The following is a 20,442-nucleotide window of genomic DNA, read 5'->3' as shown; positions in this document are numbered from 1 at the left end:
TATCAGAACACAAGAGATGTGAAACATGATCCAAAAGATAGACATATTATCGGTCATTTTTTAAAGAAGTATACCTACTATGTGACCAATGTGGGTTTTGTAAGACTTAATAGAAAAATAAGATAGTGGCTACCTTAGAACTAGTTTTACTGAATTTAGAACTGAGAATTCCTCATTGGTAAAGATAATTTCTTACTCTTTCCTTTTCCCGTGGCTGGAATAATGCTTAGTACACAGAGGTCATTGATAAATATTTATTATTGATGATGCCGACAATGTACATTTTACTTGTGATGTTAGACTCTAGAATTGTTTTTAAAAATTTAATTTACCATTCTTTGAGCCTATAGAATTATTTGCCATATTTAGTTTTACAAAAAGCATTGAACTAAAATGAGAAATAAAAGTGCTTTATTTCCCTTGTTTAATAACTATTCAGAAAAGTAAACAAATCTTATTAGAACTATATTTCTGTAGCTTCTTTTGGCATAAACTCTAAAAAGCAGAGTATTATCTAATTATTTAACTGTTGAATACTTACTAACGTGAACTAAAATTCTAATTACTTTTCTAGGTATGGCTTTTAGGGCCTAGGGACAAGAATAGAGAAAAGCATATGAAGACTTCCAGTGTTGTGGGCTGACAGGAAGGGCATTGGAGTTGGAAACAGGCCAGGAACCTAGGGAGACAATGTAGATAGCATTGAAGTAGCTGTATACTTACCATGTCTCTTTGTGTTGGACACTGTACTTGGCATTTGGGAATACATGGTTACTTTGCTCAAGGCATTTATAGTCTGACTGGGGTGATAAAGTGAGTGTAGTGCTGTGGAAGAACAGAAGACTGAGCCGGTAACTGGGAGAATCAGGGTGGCCTTCACTGAATGAATGATTCCTTGAGCTGTCTTGAGAAATTGAATGAGTTAGGCAAGAGGAAGAATATACAAAGGCATGTAGAGTCCAAAGAAGACCACTGTGTTTATGGAATGGGAAGATGCTTATGCATAAGAATATAGCATTATTGGAATGAATGATTAATGTTGGCAATTGAGACCACACTGTAAAGATCTCTGTTATCTGTAGTTAGGGAATTTGGATTTTAACCCCCTTACCCTAGTCCATATATATCATATTTATGTGTGTGTGTGCGTGTATGTATATATCTCCATCCCCCTTCCTCTTTATTTATTAATTGTATATATGACAATATATATTTAATTATAATTATGTAATTATTATATATTATATGTTATAGTTATATAATATATAATAATTATATTAAACATGTAATATATGTTTAAAAGAAAGTAACTCTGCTACTATAGGGTGAAATGGAGAGAAGAGAGGCACTGTCAGGAGAGATCAATTTGGTTGTTATACCTACTTGTTCAAAAATATTGAGAAGTCCTGGACAAAGGCAGTGTCAGTAAGAATAAAGCAAAGAAACCTGATTTAGAGGCATTTCTGAAATAGAATCATTAAATTCACTTTTCCCCCTTTTTGTGTTGGGAGGCCATGGAGAAGGGTTGGTTAGGTTAACTTTAGGACTTTTGGTTGGAGGGAATCATTGGGTGGTGATACCTTTTGTGCTGTCAGAGGCAAAGTAGAGAAATAGGTATTTCTGAATGAATGTGTTAAGTTTGGGTTGTGGTGACTGTATCTAGCAGGCAGTGGTAAGGATACTATACTTCCTATAATGGTTGGATGTATATTTGACAGTCCTCAGCACTGTGAGAAAAGTTGAAGTGTTAGGAGTTGGTAACATGACCCATGTGAGTGAGGTGAGGAAACCAAGAGTGGAACCTTCTCCCCTTCTCCTCCCCTCCCCTCCCCGCCCTCCCGGATGAAGGATTGAATAGAGAAGGAAGACCCAATAAAAGAGAAAAAAGAAACCGACAGATAGTTGCTGATGAGGAGAAAGTGGTGACATCCAAGGGCAAGGTGCAGGGTTTTGAGAAGTAAGGGATGGGCAGTAGTGTCCATCTGCAGGAGTGATCAGGCAGAGTAAGGATTGAACTGATGATTGGGAACCCTAGCAAGAACAGTAGGGGAGAAGGGGGCAGAGACCAGGTTGTAATGGGTTGAACTGTGATCAGGAATTGAGGGAATGGAGACATCCAGGCGAGATTACGTTTTCAGGGTACTTTTTCTGAAGGCACAGAAGAACATAGTGTTAGCAGTTGAATGGAAGTGGGGTCGAGGAGAGCTATTTAGTGTGTGTTTGTTTGCTTGTTTGTTTAGAAGACCAGGAAGATGAGCTGTTTCTAGCTGGAGAGAGAAGAGATTTGAGGATGAAGAAGAGAGTGAGTATAGTCAACAGAGTGAAGGCCTGGGGAGATACAACACAGTAATTAGGGGATGAGATTAGTTTTCGACTCTCTCCTTGAGGTGTCATTGGAGAAAGGAAGATCACATGTTAAAAATTAGAGTCCTTGAAGTGGGATAGGAGACTTATGAGGGAAGTGAGATGTATGAGACAGACCACTAGAGAAAGGGTTGCTGATGAAGAGTCATTATTGTGCCACCCTTCAGGTTACGCTAGTGTTTCAGGGTTGTTGTTGTTGTTCTCATTTTTTTTGCTTTTCCTTGAAGTTGGGATGAGTAAACTGATTGGTTGAAATCATCCAGTGGTGCACTCTTTGAAGGGATGGCAGAGGCATACTGGTCTTGACAGAGGTAGGGTATGGAGGAATTAAGCATGCAGCTGACAGTATCATTGGATTGCTCAGCCACAGGTTCTGGGCTCGGTAGTGAAGAAAGTCAGATCTGCTGAGAGTCTGGGAAATTAGAACAAGGTTCAGGGAGTAGAGGCTTTTAAGAGGAAAAGACTGGGTTTTGATGGAGTTAGAGATAATAGGCACAAGGAGAGGAGGTTAAGCAGAGTGTGATTTACATAGCTGATATTCTAGAAACATTCATTCTGGTCAAGTCAAGGATTTGGCTTTGGTGGTAATTAGTTGAAATGGACTGGAGGTAAAAGTGACATTGTAGAGATCTAGTAACTTTAAGTCCAGAGTGTTAGATGATGCTTGGGGTATGCGTTGAAGCTATGCAGGATGAGGTGGGAGGGAGGGAGATAAGAGGGTGCCAAGGTCATTATGAATTCTAGTCTATTTCTTCATTTCTTAAAGGTCTAGAAATAAGAGTGGTAAAGATAAGGAATGGATAGCATTGTTCAGTGTTTTTCAACCTTTTTAATGTCCTGTCATTCACAGAAGATGATATTTCAAAGGGGCATAGGCGATAAATAGAGAAGGTTGCTTATAGTCAGAGGCCACTGTCCCAGAGGCCCTAGCTGCCCCAGAACCTTCCTAGCTGCCCAAAGGGTAGAGGGGAACAATATCTTGGTATGTCTGTAACCCATTTGTATCATTTGTAGCTCACTAGTTGGAAGCTCTGGTATAGGTGAATGAAGACTTTTTTTTTTTGTTTTTTTAATGTTTTATTTTTGAGAGAGAGAGAGAGAGAGAGCATGGGTGGGAGAGGGGTAGAGAGAGAGGGGACACGGGATCTGACGCAGGCTCCATGCTGACAGCAGCGAGCCCGATGTGGGGCTTGAACTCATGAACTGTGAGATCATGACCTCAGCTGAAACCAAGAGTCTGGCACTCAATCAACTGAGCCACCCAGGTATTCCTGAACTAAGACTCTTTAAGAAATAAAAAAGATTTGGGGGAGGAAATGATCAAAGAACAGTGATTCAGACTTATCAGTGATGATGAAAGAATGCTGATCCAAACGGGCCTTGAGGTTTGGATGTGAAGTGTAGCCAGGAGTGGGTATTCAGGAGAAGTTGAGTGATTTTGAGGTTCTGCTTTGTGTGAGAAGTTGGTTGAGTTGATGGGGATAAATGAAGAACGAATGATAGTCAGGTAGTGAACACTAAATTGGAGATCTTGCATGTGACATTATCTTAAATCATGATCTGGGGCAGTCTTGTTGGTGTGGTGTATGGCTATGCTTAATAGAAAACGAGTAAATGCAGTCCGGAAGTCTTTGTCATATGGGAGGAGACTAGAGAATATGAGCCAGTCATTGAAATTACCCAGATTGGGGAGAATAAGTTCTGGTGGGTGGTGGGCTGCATAAATTTTAGTGATGAGAGTACAGAGAGTATGATGGTTTGATCTGAAAATGTTACCATGGAATTAATTTGTATCCTAAGGCAGACACTAGTATTTTCTTGGGAAGGAAGGATACCTACTCCTTGGTTTTTAAGTTTTAATCTACAAAAAGCATTTTATTCACAGGTACTGGCTATTCTGGTTAACATTTTTGGAGGAATCATGCGGTGTGATGTTATTGCACAGGGTATCGTTATGGCAGTAAAGGATTTGGAAATTAAAATACCAATTGTGGTACGGTTACAAGGTGAGTGTAAAAGATATCTTGCAGTTGTTCCTTGAACTCGAATTGTTTAAAAGTTCCTAATTCCAAGGAGTTCGGTTCATTTAAAATACAGTTTTCAAATAGCTATGTCTTTCAAATAAAAATGTTATGTAATAGGAATTTTTTTAAATGTGGGTTTAAAAAAAATTCTGACATTGGGCAAAAATATTTATAATTTTGCTTGGTATAATTTGGCACATGATTTATTTGTTGTGCTTTGTTTTGAATTCTGACTTTCCTGAGTTACCATTGACATGGTAAACCAAGATATTTCATGAGGTAATTCTGGACTTTTACAGTATTTTCTTTGGTTTTAGAAGCATTTATATTAAATAATGGAAGTACTCCTATGTTGAAATTTCATATTGTGGCAGACATTTTAAATGATTTTGTGTAAATATTTAAAACATCTTTATATTTGCATAAATCATTTCCAGGTACAAGAGTTGATGATGCTAAGGCCCTGATAACAGACAGTGGACTTAAAATTCTTGCTTGTGATGACTTGGATGAAGCTGCTAAAATGGTAAGCAGGCTATGCTAATCTAGGGACAGATTTGCGAAGTGTGTAAGATGGATGATAGGTGTAAGGGGTCCAGTGCTCCTAATATGCAGCTAAAACACTCATTATTAGCAATATTAGCCTGTTCATTTTAGAATCTAAGTTTTATTTATTTATTTATTTATTTATTTATTTATTTATTTATTTGACAGAGAGTGCGCACATACATGCACGTGGAAGGTGGGGGTGGGGAGGGGTAGAGGGAGCAGGAGAGAGAGAGTCTTAAACAGGCACCACGCTCAGCACTGAGCCTCAGCCAGCCCAGGGCTCAATCCCACAGCGCTGGTTCAATACCTGAGCTGAAGTCGAGTTGGATGCTTAACTGACTGAACCACCCAGGCACCCATAATTTATTTATTTTTAAAGGAATTTTTGTTTTATATTATATAGATATTGCGTGGTTCCAAAGTCAAAACTATAAAACAAGGTATATTAAGAGAATCTAGCTTTTATACTCATTCCCTGTTTCTTCTTTCCCCACACATAACCAGTTTTTAAAAGAGGTCTTTAGTTCATCCTTCCAATTTTTAAAATGATAAGCAAATAATATGTGTGTATATGTATCTGTGTGTGTTTGTCTGTCTACATTTCTCACATTATTTGAGGGTAATATGTATTTTACCTCACTTCTTTTACTTAATAACCTATCTTGAAGCACACCCCATAGTAGACATAAAGGTGTTTTGAAAATGAGAACTTTTGATTCTTTCCTACCTTTGTTTATAGACATTTTACGGAATACTCTGGGGCTATATGGTTTAATCAGCAATAGGCTTTTGAGATTTGCTAAGTTAGTATGTTATCATTTTGTAAAAATAATAAAGGTCTTTTGTCCTTCTTTGGGACATACTTTGGGAAAGTACTCACTGGTAAATAAAAATCAGTTGCACTTTAGTGACACAGGGACTTACACTTAATCTTGAGTTTAAGATTTTGAGCAAAGGAATGGTAGACAGAGGTGTTCCAGAAAGCTTTGTGGACATGGAAAGAAAGTAGAAGAATCCGTAGAATCTTGATTAAATGGACCCCTGACAGATAAAAGTGAGCAGGTGGTTTAATTTGTGACTAGTGTTTTTCTTCTGACTATGAGATTATGGAGGTTATAATAGTATATAGATGATAATATGGTGATGATGATGATCATAGCAACTGCTGCCATTTATTGCTTTTTGTGCATGCAATGCTAAGCTTTCTCTACAGGTATTGTCTCATTACAAATGTGGTTATATAATTTCTGGCTTTATAGATGTGGAAACAGGCTAAATAAATTATTCATCAAGATCACATCATACGTATCAGAATGGGATCTGAACCCAAGGGGCCTAACTTCAAAACCTTCTCTTTACTACTCTATTGGGCAGGAGAGAAGCTGAATTTGTTGTTTGTTTTTTGACATGTTTATTTTGTGTAATGCTTTGTATGGTACCAGCTGGTTAGTCTTAGATTATAGAGACAACATTGCAATTCAGCTTGATGAAAAGTAAAATACTAACTAACTCCCTAAACCCAAGCTCCTATCCCAATATTGCAAGTTAAGGTGTGTACATATTATTTAAACAGATTTTTATTGAGATGTGCTTTGCACTGTGTGGCATCCAGCTAAGACAATTACAGTTTCTATCTTTAAAAGAGAAAAAAATTTAAGCAATAAGGAAGATTTATATACATATATCACACATATATATCCAATTGGAATATGTATAAAATATATATACATCTTCAGTCGGAATATATATAAAATCAGTAAGTATTGAATTGAGGCATGAGTTGTGAATAGTGTCAGATTTGACTATCCTTCAAGAGTGGCAAATGCTTGTAAGAGTGTGAAGTGATTTATAACAATGTCAGAATAGCCCAGATGTTTTAAATGAAAAAGACTTAATGTGCATTAATTTCACATTCATCAGTAGTTCTCATTTTATGGTTTCGTGAAAAGAAGAGATAAAAGATGCTTTGTATTTTCCTTTCAGGTTGTAAAGCTCTCTGAAATAGTGACCTTAGCCAAGCAAGCCCAAGTGGACGTGAAATTTCAGTTGCCGATCTGATCCGAGAACCCAGAGGATGGCTGAAGGTTTTAAATGTGATGTAATCGTTAAAAATACTGTGTTCTGTATTATTATTGTTCCTTTTCTCTTGATTGTGTGGAGATTGTAATTGCCAGCTCGGCACAAAAACTTTTAAAAGCATTTGCTCTGCATTTAATTCTCTGTTCAGAGTGGGCTCTTTGTATAAAGAATGTGTAACGCAGTGATCTCTTTTTTTTGTTGCAACCTTCTTTTTTACTTCTATGGAATGTCACTCGCAGTATGCCAGTTTATTGTTAGATACAACATTCTTCATTGATAAGAGTCCTATGAATAAAATAAATATGAAGATAAAGCTTTATTCTTTAGCTCTAGAAATATATGTAATTTAGCCTCATTAGTAGAGCAATGTATTAAAACAATGTTTTATATAAGAAGTGTTTATCTTCAGAACCAAATACCTATCTAAATATATCAATTACTATTTATAAACAGAGCCTTCAAACACTCCCCAAAATATTCTTTTTAAGTATTTCAGTGAAGTAACTTGTTATTTGAACATTGTTTTAACCATTACAAAACACTGATTACTGTATGTTTTCATGATCCTGTGGTATTGATAAGAACCTGTAGGTTTATATCAAATAAAAGGTATATTCACTAAGGACTTGGCAGACAAAATTAATAATGGCAGTTTAAGTTAATAAAAATCTCTCAGTGTAACTCGGATTAATGTTTTTTTTTTTCTTTTCTTTTTCCTTTTCTAAGTAAACACAGTAGACGGTGATGTGTTCATCATTGCACTAAACATCTCCAAGGAACTGATTTGTAGATCACGTACTGGGGCATGACATTACATATTATGGAGCTACCTACAAATATTTCCCTTGAATTCTGATATTTATGTGTGAATCATCTAGTACTTTCTTTAAAAAAAACCACAAACATGTTTTCCTTTGTGTCCTTGTGTGTGTATGTATCAGTCTTTTGTTCATTGCTTAGAACAGTTGATATTTAACTGTTAACAGTGTTAATATCATGTGATTAACTGTGTAGATACCATGGAAGGAAAAATCAGTCAGCAGTGACTATGTAACCGTACTGGTGAACATAAGGACTTCTACCTATTTTGATGTTCTTAATATGTGATCATTATACACACACACTATGAGAGACTGCATAGCATAGTGATTATGAGCACAGAATTTGAAAGCAGTCGGTCTGGTTTGAATCTTGGCTCCCTTACTTACTACCTATAAGACTTTGGACAAGTTTTCAAATTTCAGTGTATCTCAGTTTCCTTAGCTCCTTTCTCATCCTGACTAGAATTATTTAGTGGGGAAAGGGAGACATAGACAGAGAAGGACAATAGGTGGTGGAGGGGGAAGGAGAAAGGAGAGAGATTATATAAAGAGAATAGGTAATATATTCAAGTCAACTATACATGTATCATTATCTATTAGTCTTTCTTGCTCATATATAAAGAGACTAAATTAGAGCCATAAAACTATTGAAAGTTGTGATAAAGTTATAATTAAAAGTCCAAAACTTTGGCTTTTAATTAAAAAAAAAAAATTATTCCGAAGAATGCTAGCCAATGATGAGAAGAGATTGGCATTTTGTACTAGTTGGGGTCTAGTCAGGAATTTAAAACAATGCTTGGTATTTTGGAGAGGATATAACATAGGTTGTTGGTAATACTAGTGTTTCAGTTATCTAGACTTGCGTGATAGATGGCCCTAAAATGTAGTGATTTTCAGACAACACTTACCTCATAGTTTCAGTGGGTCCGTGATTTGGAAGCAGTTTAGGTGGTTTTGCTGCCATAGTCATTTGAAGGCTTGACTAGGGTTAGAGGACCTACTTACAAGATGGCTCACTCACATGGCTGTTGGCCAAAGGCCTCTCAGTTTCTCCCCATGTGGGCCTGTTGACAAGGCTGCTTTAACATCCTTGTGACATGGCAGCTGGCTTCACCCAGAGCAAGTGATCCAAGTGAACAAGGGTAGGAAGCCACAATGCCTTTTGTGTTCTTTTTAAAAATTTTTTTATGTTTGTTTATTTTTGAGAGCGAGAGAGAGCATGAGTAGGAGAAGATAGAGAGAGAGGGAGACGCAGATTCCGAAGCAGGCTCTGAGCTGTCAGCACAGAGCCTGATGCGGGGCTCCAGCCCACAGACCGGGAGATCATGACCCGAGCCAAAGTTGGCTGCTTAACCAACTGAGCCACCAAGGTGTCCCCCTTTTGTGTTCTCATTTCATTGTCACTTCTGCCACCCTCTTTGTTAGAAATGAGTCACTGAGTCCAGTCCACAAGAGGAGGGGAATTCAGCTCCATTCTTGAAGGGAGAAGTATCAAAGAGTTTATCAACATATTTTAAAACCATCACCACTTAACGCTGGGAACCTGAAAGAGCAGGTTGGTTGCTGAGTTAACCTGGAGCTAAGACTGAGGTAGTGAGGAGAATCTGGGAGCTGGGAAGACTTCTGGCGCTTGCGGCCCTGATAAGGAGAGTGCCTTGGCTGGCATGGGGAAACCCTGCCTCAGTGGTGGTCCCAGGAGAACCACAGGAACGTTTATCAGGGAAGGCAAGGAATGAACTGTTTCTAGGATAGAGTGATCAACGGTGGCAAATACAGCCAAGAAGTCTGTGGAATTGCAACAGTATCTAGTGGAACTGAAACAGGATGTGACAACTTGGTAAGAATGACTGCAGTGTAAGGGTGTGGAGGATGTGGGAGTTGAAACAACTGCCTGGTAGTTACTTGGACACCCTCCCACTGCTTCCCCGAAGCGTCACTTCACCCTTGAATATTCTTTTTACAGGCTTGATACTTCCGTCCCTACAGCCCTACCTGCTTCGCGTAAAAAAAAAAGCCTACTTTAACATGTGAATTCTTTCTGTTACAGTTGAGTAAATCCATATAAATGACTACTTTCTACAAAGAATATAACCAATTTTGACTATGATATCAGCCTTACAGCAGAACCTAGGATACCAAGCCTGATAGATATTCATACTTTGTAGCAGATGGGATTTTAGAAATCCACACATTAAGGGGCGGGGGGAGGAGACATGTTACAATAAAAACAAAGGGAAGGAGGGAAGAAAGAAAAAGAAAAAGGCAGGCAGGCAAACAGGCAGTACCCCAACAACCTTAGCAGGACATTGAAGGTTTTAAGTTTTAACAAATATTTTGGTGAGTTGTTTCTGCCTGGCTAAGAATTTTATGTAAAAATTTTTTTAAATGTTTATTTATTTTTGAGAGAGAGAGATACAGAACGTGAGCAGGGGAGGGGCAGAGAGAGAGGGAGACACAGGCTCTGAGCTGTCAGCACAGAGCCCGATGTGGGGCTCAAACTCCTAAGCCTTCGAGCTGTAAGATCATGACCGGAGCCGAAGTTGGCCGCTTAACCGACAACCACCCAGGCACTCAGAATTCTGTTTAAACAAACGTTAAGAGCATGGGCATAAATGTTAGCAGGCTAGGGGGCAGGTGTACTGTAATTACTATGATGCTCTTTGTCCTGTTGAAACACAAGGAAGCGGGTGAGATAAGGCCTGTGGAAAAATCAGTTATCAGATTTGTGTGATTTATTGGGTGGTGGTAGAAAATCTAAAGATTTAGAGGTCTGCACTGTAAAATGAGGAAAGAACAAAAGGTTGGTAATTCAGTTGTCTAAAGTTTGATTTAAAACAAAGAGGTGAAGGTGAAGGGATAGAATAATAATTATTTAAAAGTTGGTGTCCCAAGTGACAGCCCGAGGAGAGGACTGGGCAAGGGAGGGACTTGAGGTCATAAAGCCAGGCATCCCGGGGCACCAGCATTTTCTGCCCTCCTCCTCCCCCTCCACCCACCGCCCCTACCCACCTGAGTGTTCTCAGGATGGACTCTAGGGCAGTCTCTGTTCTCCTTTAAAAAAAAAATCTAGCTCTGTCAGCTTCTTTTTCTACTTTGAGGAAATTTGAGGGTCTTTGTTATTCATGACCTGGCCTCAGAAGGAGATGACTATGAACAACTTCTGTTTCTTCCCCAGTAACCAACCGTTTCTCTTTTTCATGTCTTTCAATCTTGTGTGTACGTGGTGGCTTTCCTGTGTATTGCCTCCCCTACATGTTTAGTGGGGAGGGGGAACTGCCGTGCAAGCCACCCCCACTTCCCTTCCTTCGCCTGACCTTCTCACTGATGGTGCAGTCAGCGGCAGACTTCCACATCACCTCCTGTGTCATCCATTGGTACTGCTTTCATTCCTCTGGCTTTAGGCTTTACCTACATGAACAAGCAAATATGTGAGGACTCCTGGACTTCACCTGACCCTGTCCATTAGACAGAATAACAGTCCCTTCACAGTTATCCACACCCTAACCCCCGGAAACAATGTGTACGTTACATTGTATGGCAAAGGGATTTTGCAGCTGTGATTAAGGCTGTGGACCTTAAAATAGGGAGATTATCCTGGATTATCCCTGTAGGCTTGTTTTAGTCTGTTTGGGCTTCTACAACAAAATACCAGAGACTGGGTGGCTTATAAGCAACAGAAACTTATTTCTCACACTTCTGGAGACTGGGAAGTCTAAGATCTCCAGGCACTGGCAGATTTGGTGATTGGTGAGAGCGTGCTTCCTAGTTGATAGGCAATGCCTTCTCACTATATCCTCACATGGTAGAAGGAAAGGGCTAGGGAACTCCATGGGGTCTCTTAAAAGAGCACTAATACCATTCAGGGCTCCACCCTCATGATCTGAGCGTCTCCCAAAAGTCCCACATCCCCATAATATCCACATTGGGTATCAAGTTTCAACGTAGGAATTTTGGAGGGACAAATATTCAGTCTATAGCAAGGCCCAATCTTATCGCTAGTCCTTAAAAGCAGAGAACATTCTCCAGCTGGAGGCAAGACAGGTGTGGCCAAAGGGGACGTTGAGAGATTCCAACATGAGGAGAATTCAGTATACTATTGCTGCTTCTGAGATGTAGGAATCCATGTGCAAGGACCACAGAGAGGCCTGCAGCTGAGGGCAGCCCTCAGCCGACAGCCAGCAAGGAAATGAGGATCTCAGTCCTACAGCTAAAAGGAACTTGATTTTGCTAACAATTGGAATGCATTTGGACGTGGCTTCTTTCCAGAGCCTCCTTATGACAGCAGAGCTGGCTGACATTTTGATTTTGATTTTGTGAGACTCTGAACAGAGAAACCAGGCAAAGCCTATCTGGACTTCTGAGCTACAGAACTATGAGGCAATAAATATGTGTTGTTTTAGGCTGCTAAATTGGTGGTAATTTGTTATAGCAGCAGTAGGAAACTTAATATGCTAACCTATTCATACTAGTACATATTAGTTATAAAAGAGAACTCTCAAACTGAGGTGAAGGGCCATTTTGTAAAAATTAGAAATTTAAATTTTTCTAATCTGTCATGTACTGATTCTTTTATAAAATAAAATCAATTACTAGAAGAAATGAATTTTTTACATACAAAACATGAGCCCCAATTCTTTATTTTTATTCGATAGCATAAAACTTCAAATTGCTAAAAAGTGTCCAAGTGTTTAGTCTTAACCACTTTTCTCTTGCAGATTTGTGAACTGTTTGTGGATCAGATCAGCATCAGTCCACAGATTACATTTTGAGTAGGACTGAGAAAAGCTCCCTCACATCCAGTTGTGAGGATGTAAACATTCGGATTGGAAGGAGGATGTAAACACATCTAGGGTTGAGAGGCTCAGCATTGAATAGTTTCTAGTCAATACGATAGTACTCACAGCTTTGTAAATTTGTGAAGCAATTGCCATCAGTCAAAAAAGCCACAGCGGGCTGTGTACCCTGGTGCGTCTAGTCAATGCCAATACAGAAGATCAGTTGGGCAAGTTGGGGTATGCAATGAAAGGGTGGCCCGAGCTTCATGTCTGGGTTGTATGTTGCTAATTTGAACAGTAACATGGTCACTGTCTTTGGGAGGAGTTGACCGACCACCACTTCAGACCTTGCAGTCATGCATTTCAGAGTGATAGGTCCAGGGTGATGGGATGGACATTTCATAACCTGGGAACTAGACAAACCTTAAATGGTTTAGAATTTTTCCTATGATCAGTTCTAAAAGCAGAAAAGCATCTTTTTATTCTGTTTCTGATATATGTGTTTGATGAAACCACCCTCGTTTTGGAAAAAGAGACCATCGTTTCAGTGAAAATGACACACAGTCATTGTAAAAACAAATAAAAACCCCACTGATACATAAAGTACAAAGACAAGTAAGTTCAGTTGCAACACCAGAACCCAGAGATAACAACTGTTAGCAGTTTGGTAAATATTCTGGTCTTCTCTACATATGAACATATGTGCACAGATATATGAATGTACTTTTACATAAATAGGATCAAATTCTATACCACGTGCTTTTCTTCAGTAAACACTTAGGCATCTTTCCATCATGTCCAATACAGGTCTACATCATTTTTCATGACCGCACACACAAGAGAATGCGTGTACCATTGTTTTACATACCCAATCTTGCACTGTTGAAATTTGTTTTCCACATTTTTACCGTTCTGAATGAAAGAGGTGAAGGTTCTGGTGCATAAACTGTCCTTCGGATAAAAACCCCTAAGTGGGTTAGCTGTGTAAAAGCATAACTCTACTTACCATTTTCATGGTAGTAGCTGAACTGCTTTGCAAGAAATCTGTACTGGTTACTCTCCCATTCACAGTGCATAACAGTTTTTCCGCGTCTTTGACGACAGTGCGTTGCTAATTCCAATGGGCAAAAGACAGGTCTTTCCTGTTTAATGTTGATGAGGCTTTCATCTGTTTATTAGTCATTTGTGCAGGAGCGTGTGTGTGTGTGTGTGTGTGTGTGTGTGTAACTTCCATTTCATGTTCCTCGAGTATTTTTTTTTTTTTTAATATTTATTCATTATTGAGAGATAGAGCATGAGCAGGGGAGGGGCAGAGAGAGGGCGAGACACAGAATCTGAAGAGGCTCCAGGCTCCAAGCTATCAGCACAGAGCCCGATGCGGGGCTCAAACTCACAAACTGTGAGATCATGACCTGAACCGAAGTCGGACGCCCAACCGACTGAGCCACCCAGGCGCCCCCGTTGAATATTTTTCTATTGGCTGTTCATTCTTATTGATATTTAAGAACTTTTTGCATATTTGAGATTAATCATTTGCCTATTATATATTACATGTCTTATCATATGTGATATTTACAAATTGTGGTAAGAACACTTAACATGAGATCTAGCCTCTTAACAGATTTTTAAGTGCACATACAGCATCGTTTACTACAGGACAGGGTTGTACAGCAGATGTGTAGAACTTACTCATCTTGCATAACTGAAATTTACACCCATTGAGTAGCAATTCCTCGTTTTCCCCTCCCCTCCAGCCCCTGCCAACCACCATTCCAATCTCTGTTTCTATGACTTTGACTATTTTAGATACCTCATATAAGTGGAATCATATAGCATTTATCCTTCACATATGTCATCTTTAATGCAATCAAATGTACCAACATTTATGGTTTATGGTTTTCATGATATACTTTAAAAGGCTACACTTATTTTGGTATCAGTTCTGAGCTTGAGTTATGGGAATGCAGATTTTAACTCTCCCTACATGGCTGGCCAGTTTCCCAAACACTGTTTGCTATTTCACCCATTCCCTACCAGTGTTGGAGTGCCATCTTTTTCAGGTACCAATTCCTTGTATGTTCCTAGGTGTATATGAAGTTAGCATTTGCAGGGACACTTTTTATTTAACTTTTACTCGGGCTAGGAGGTAGGAAAGTGTTGAAACCATAACAGGGTGTGGCAGGGGAAGCCCGTTTCCCCTTCAGTCATTTAGCTATCAAAGCTATCAGCGTTTGTGTGTGAAAAATTGAAATTTCCTCATTCTGATGATTCAGATTCTACTGGAGGAAAACTAAGCTACAGTACATCAGATGTATAAGACAGTGGGGGCTGATAAGGAAGAAGTGGAAATAACGGGTCTGAGTGTTGATCCACTTTGTGTCTGGCGTGGCATAACTCTTGTGAAGTGAGAAGGCATAGATCTGAGTCTTTTTATCTGATCTTTTCTTACTGCTGGAGGAGGTCAACGAAAGGACATGACCACTGGTTGATCTCTGAACTAGATCTAAGCCATCAGAGGCTCCTCACCTGCTCCCCATCTTTGAAAGATACCTTCTGCCTGTTGGCCATTCCCTCAGCTGGAACCATTTTCAAGGACGCCGCTGTGAAAGAGTAACATGTAATCGAGACCATCTGGACTAAATATGTGACTGAACCCAGTGCCGGCCTCTATATAAACTTAAGATTATGGCGGGCAGGTGTGAACATCTACTTGTCTCTCGTTTGCCCAAGATAAACCTCGTAAGTAAGTCCCGTTGCTTATTGAGACAGCCACCTACCAGTCTGGAGTGGCCTGTCCCTTTCTTCAGGCTCTCCTTGTCTCTCTGTGTTTGGGAGTCAGTTTGTGATCCACCATTTACTCTGGGAAGGATACTGAAGAGTGATAGCCAAAGGAACGGTATAAACAAGTGGGTCATAGCTTTCTTCAAAAGTGTGATTCAACTGATATGGACCATGTTTTCGGCTTGTGAGAGCTTTTTCATTATGAGTCAACCTTTTAAAAACCAGAGACTTCACTTGCCCAGGCTGTCGGTTCTCATGTGTTTGGTATCATACGTGTCAGTGTGAAACATTCACCCTTGCGGAGACCGCTGAACAGGTAAGAGGCTGTAGCCGACTCCTCTCCACTGGCAGACCCAGTGTTCCTGACCTGTGGTGCCTATTCTGGCTCCTTGGTGTTCACCCTGTGGTTTAGATTCTGCCCTTGATGCCTGTTCTGGTGTACTTGACTGTGTACTGAGATCAGTTGCTTGGCTGAGCATTAATGCCACAACAGGCAAATGTAATTTTTACGGTACGGCACTTGGCCTAGTGCCCGTCTTACAGAGGTATCAGTGTTTGTTTGTGTTTTAAATGTTTATTTATTTATTTAGAGAGAGAGCATGAGCAGGGGAGGGGCAGAGAGAGGGAGAGAGAGAGAGAATCCCAAGCAGGCTCTGCACTGTAGGCACAGAGCTGGATTCAGGGCTCCATCCCACAAACCGTGAGATCATGACCTGAGCTGAAATCCAGAGTCAGACGCTTAACCGACTGAGCCACCCAGGCGCCCCTAAAGGTACCGTTGTTGATAAGGCACTGTAGTGAGGAGATTTTAAAAACTGATAGCCCATTTTACATTGTCACTGCAGTGCCAGGTGATTTAACTTCTATCCATGTCCCCGAACCTGCTTACTTGAGCAGGCTCTGGCATGCCAGTCAGTTACGGGATTGTGAGAGAAACGCCATTTGAAGGAAGTCCATTATGTTGAAATTTCCTCACTGAGAAAAATGTTGATTGAAATCCCAGCTATTTCTAAGATGAGCAAGTTCTGTTAAAATAAGAAATCAAAACCGAAGGACCCATTGTTCCTCAAGTCAACATAATTGAAAATTCAGTATTGTACTGAGCAATGGGCTACCCAGAGGCAAGAATCCTATGAGGTTAATGGCAGTTAAACAGGGGCCAGGGACAGGCTGCCCCAAAATGTGCCACCTTGGCATATTGATTACTTTAAATGAAAGTTAAGAAACCGTCCATGCAGAGACCCTTAGAGCCTCTTTTGTTCCCCTGAAAGCAAAAATCAATTTTCCATATGAAATGTACCCTCCCTGAACTAAGTGGTAAAAAAAAGACATCCTTATTGCCAGAGACAGGAACTTTAAAGCCAAGAAAGCTGTAGAAACAAACCTTGCTACTTTTTTTTTTTTTTTTTAAATTAATCTACAGCTCAAATTCTGCTTAGAATTTCTTACTAATTAAAGCTCCCGGTGAGTGGAGGGAACCCGAGTAGCAGGTGTTGGCGGGGCCTGAAACCATGGACGTGGGCGAACTTCTGAACTACCAGCCCAACAGAGGCACCAAACGTCCCCGGGATGATGAAGAGGAAGAACTGAAAATGCGTCGGAGACAAGCTGGCACTCGAGACCGCAGCCGCGGTCGGGAAGAGGAAATGAGTGTGGCAGAAGAAGCCGATGATGACAAAAAAAGACTGCTGCAGATTATTGATAGAGAGGGTGAGGAGGAAGAGGAAGAGGAGGAACCACTAGACGAAAGCTCAGTGAAGAAAATGATCCTTACATTTGAAAAAAGATCATACAAAAACCAAGAGTTGCGGATCAAGTTTCCAGATAACCCAGAGAAGTTTATGGAATCCGAGCTGGACCTAAATGACATCATTCAGGAGATGCACGTGGTGGCCACCATGCCAGACCTGTACCACCTGCTGGTGGAGCTGAATGCTGTGCAGTCTCTTCTTGGGTTACTTGGACACGATAATACAGATGTGTCCATAGCTGTGGTTGATTTGCTTCAGGAATTAACAGATATAGACACCCTCCACGAGAGTGAAGAGGGAGCGGAAGTACTCATCGATGCTCTGGTGGATGGGCAGGTGGTAGCGCTGCTTGTGCAGAATCTGGAGCGCCTGGATGAGTCTGTGAAAGAAGAGGCAGACGGTGTCCACAACACTCTAGCTATTGTGGAAAACATGGCAGAGTTCCGGCCTGAGATGTGTACGGAGGCCGCCCAGCAGGGTCTTCTGCAGTGGCTGTTGAAGAGGCTGAAGGCAAAGATGCCTTTCGATGCCAACAAACTGTACTGTAGTGAAGTGCTGGCCATACTGCTCCAGGACAATGACGAAAACAGGGAATTGCTTGGGGAGCTGGATGGAATCGATGTGCTTCTTCAGCAGTTATCCGTGTTTAAAAGGCACAATCCTAGCACAGCCGAGGAGCAGGAGATGATGGAGAATCTGTTTGATTCACTCTGTTCCTGCCTAATGCTCAGTTCCAATCGTGAGCGCTTCCTGAAGGGCGAGGGTCTTCAGCTGATGAATCTCATGCTCAGAGAAAAGAAGATCTCCCGGAGCAGTGCCCTGAAAGTGCTGGACCATGCCATGATCGGACCCGAGGGTACAGACAATTGTCATAAGTTTGTTGATATTCTTGGCTTACGGACCATCTTTCCCCTCTTTATGAAATCTCCCAGGAAGATCAAGAAAGTGGGAACCACCGAGAAGGAGCACGAAGAGCATGTCTGTTCGATCCTGGCTTCCCTCCTGCGGAACCTGAGAGGACAGCAGCGAACCCGGCTTCTGAATAAATTCACTGAAAATGACAGTGAGAAGGTTGACAGACTGATGGAGCTGCATTTTAAATACCTGGACGCAATGCAGGTGGCCGACAAGAAGATTGAAGGGGAGAAACATGACATGGTCCGGCGTGGGGAGATCATAGACAATGACACGGAGGACGAGTTCTACCTCCGGCGCTTGGACGCGGGGCTCTTTGTCCTTCAGCACATCTGCTACATCATGGCGGAGATCTGCAACGCCAGTGTGCCCCAGATTCGCCAGAGGGTTCACCAGATCCTGAACATGCGAGGGAGCTCCATCAAGATCGTCAGGCACATCATCAAGGAGTACGCGGAGAACATCGGGGACGGCCGGAGCCCGGAGTTCCGGGAGAACGAGCAAAAGCGCATCCTGGGCTTGCTGGAGAACTTCTAGAGACCCCTCGGCCCCATGGGGCAGCATGGACTCTCTCTGGGCCTCCCTCCCAGAAAGTTTTTACACAGCTCGATGTGACTTTTGGACGAATTAAAGCTAGTTTTGGTAAAAAAAAAAAAAAAAAAAAAAAAATAAAGCTCCCAAACACCTGTTTTCTTTATCAGGTCAGTTCCTCACAAATTTATCGTCTCTTTGTCTAAAAAGTATAAAAACTGCATGCCTTGGTCATTTCTTGAGGTCTCAATTTCATTATTAGGGCTCCACACACATGCAATAAAGCTTTTTTTTTTTTTTTTTTTTTTTTTTTTATTTCTGTTAATCTGTCTCATGTAAATTTAATTCTCAGTCCAGCTGGAAGACCTTGAAGGATGGAGGAAGAATTTATCCTTCCCTACACCACACACTGGTTTGCTTCAACAGTAAATGATAGACAGACTGGAGGGCAAAGCCTGTTTATTGTATGAGCAGTATTGGCATTGGTTGATCAGCTACACTGCGGCAAGGACAAAACGTTCTTAATGCCTACTTTTGGCTTTTGTTTTTTTGGCAGCTGTAAAATCGTGTGAACAATAAGGTCTTTTTTACAGTCTCAGCTGACCTAGTCCAGTAGTTCCTAGGTTTTGGTGTACATAAAAAAATCTTTCGGATGCCTGTTAAGCAGGTGGTTTCCTAGGTCTCCTAACCAGAGATTCTAATGCAGGAGACCTGGCAACATGCAGGTTTAATAAATTCCTTAGGTGATTCTAATGCAGGTGGTCCTTTGAAAAACAATGGATTGGGGCAGGGGTAGGAGAAGATGAGTTGATACTGTTTTATGCACCAACTGTGTACCAGGCTTGGTCATGCCAGGATACCTCATTTCGGTGGTTCCCTCCCAAACCTCAAATACTGTTCACCCGGTCTAGAAATAATATATGTGTGTTAGAACCCATACCTAGGGAATTGTCCCTTTTGGTTTGAAGTTTCCTATTGTCCTTTAGATACCCCAGGAAAAAGCCATCATTTGATGCCTACCATAATGCTATTGAAAGTGCCAGTCTCTGAGCTATTTGTTACTGATTTGCAACCAGGTAAGGATCTTCTGCCAGGATTTTAAGTCAATTATGTCACTACACACACAGTCTAGTTCTCCTGATAAATATTTTTGTCTTGGCAGCAATATTTTTCCAATGAAGGAAGTTTCAGTGTTTTGATTTATGAGCTGGTGTAAGTTCTTGTCACCTGCTGGTGACAAATGGATTCAGGGACCATACTTTGAGTAGCGCTGCCTTAACAGACATTTGAACCTTCGGGGGGTAAAAACAAACCACTCTGAGTGAAGAGATAAGACTCTGAGTGGAAAAGCTCCCAAGAGACAACCGCAGAGGAACCAAATACCAACACTGCTTCACCAGTGGCTTTTATAAAAGCTGCCGAAACTCATGCCCTGTGATTGGCTTGGTTTCTTTTCCCTGCCTGGCCTGTCCTCCAGTGGAGGCGGCAGAGAAGAGAAACCCAATATATGTTGCTCAGAGAAGAGGACTAACTTAGTTAATCTGCAACTCCTGGATTGACTGAAATCTGAGGATGGAAGTGTAGACGAGTAAAATGTTTCCCTCAAGGAACTTTGAAGCTGAGTTTTTGCTGAGACTCTAATGAATACTTTTGAACGTCATTATAGAAGAAATATCCTTGAGGGGCGCCTGGGCGGCTCACTCGGTTAAGAGTCTGACTTTGGCTCAGATCATGATCTCGAGGTTTGTGAGTTCGAGCCCCACATTGGGCTCTGTGCTGATAGCTTGGAGCCTGGAGCCTGTCTCCCTCTCTCTCTGCCCCTCCCCTGCTCATGCTCTGTCTCTGTCGGTCT

General features: G+C 41.0%; 2 protein-coding genes across 6 annotated transcripts in view; both read left to right on the top strand.

The window, feature by feature from the left end:
- SUCLA2 (succinate-CoA ligase ADP-forming subunit beta) overlaps positions 1 to 7,703 on the top strand; it is a 43,921-nt gene extending 36,218 nt beyond the window's left edge. For all 4 annotated transcript variants that reach the window (XM_078433646.1, XM_078433654.1, XM_078433653.1 and 1 more), the window contains exons 9-11: positions 4,250 to 4,370; positions 4,826 to 4,914; positions 6,921 to 7,703. In XM_078433646.1, the coding sequence (XP_078289772.1) occupies positions 4,250 to 4,370; positions 4,826 to 4,914; positions 6,921 to 6,995 (285 nt within the window). In that variant the 3' untranslated portion in view covers positions 6,996 to 7,703. The remainder of the gene's footprint in view (positions 1 to 4,249; positions 4,371 to 4,825; positions 4,915 to 6,920) is intronic.
- Positions 7,704 to 16,862: 9,159 nt separating this feature from the next.
- Positions 16,863 to 18,708, top strand: LOC144612990 (beta-catenin-like protein 1). 2 transcript variants are annotated; one of them, XM_078433627.1, is made up of 2 exons: positions 16,863 to 18,000; positions 18,118 to 18,708. In XM_078433627.1, the coding sequence occupies exons 1-2, from the start codon at positions 16,905 to 16,907 to the stop codon at positions 18,594 to 18,596; spliced, it is 1,575 nt and encodes a 524-aa protein (XP_078289753.1). In that variant the 5' UTR covers positions 16,863 to 16,904; the 3' UTR covers positions 18,597 to 18,708. The 2 variants fall into 2 exon arrangements, with proteins under 2 accessions (XP_078289753.1, XP_078289743.1); XM_078433617.1 differs by having other exon boundaries at positions 16,863 to 18,708.
- The last annotated feature ends 1,734 nt before the right edge of the window (positions 18,709 to 20,442 follow it).

This window comes from Panthera onca, chromosome A1 (genome assembly GCF_046562875.1).
Source record: "Panthera onca isolate mPanOnc1 chromosome A1, mPanOnc1 haplotype 2, whole genome shotgun sequence".
Lineage (NCBI taxonomy): Eukaryota > Metazoa > Chordata > Mammalia > Carnivora > Felidae > Panthera > Panthera onca.
This window is presented reverse-complemented; position numbering and strand designations above follow the sequence as displayed.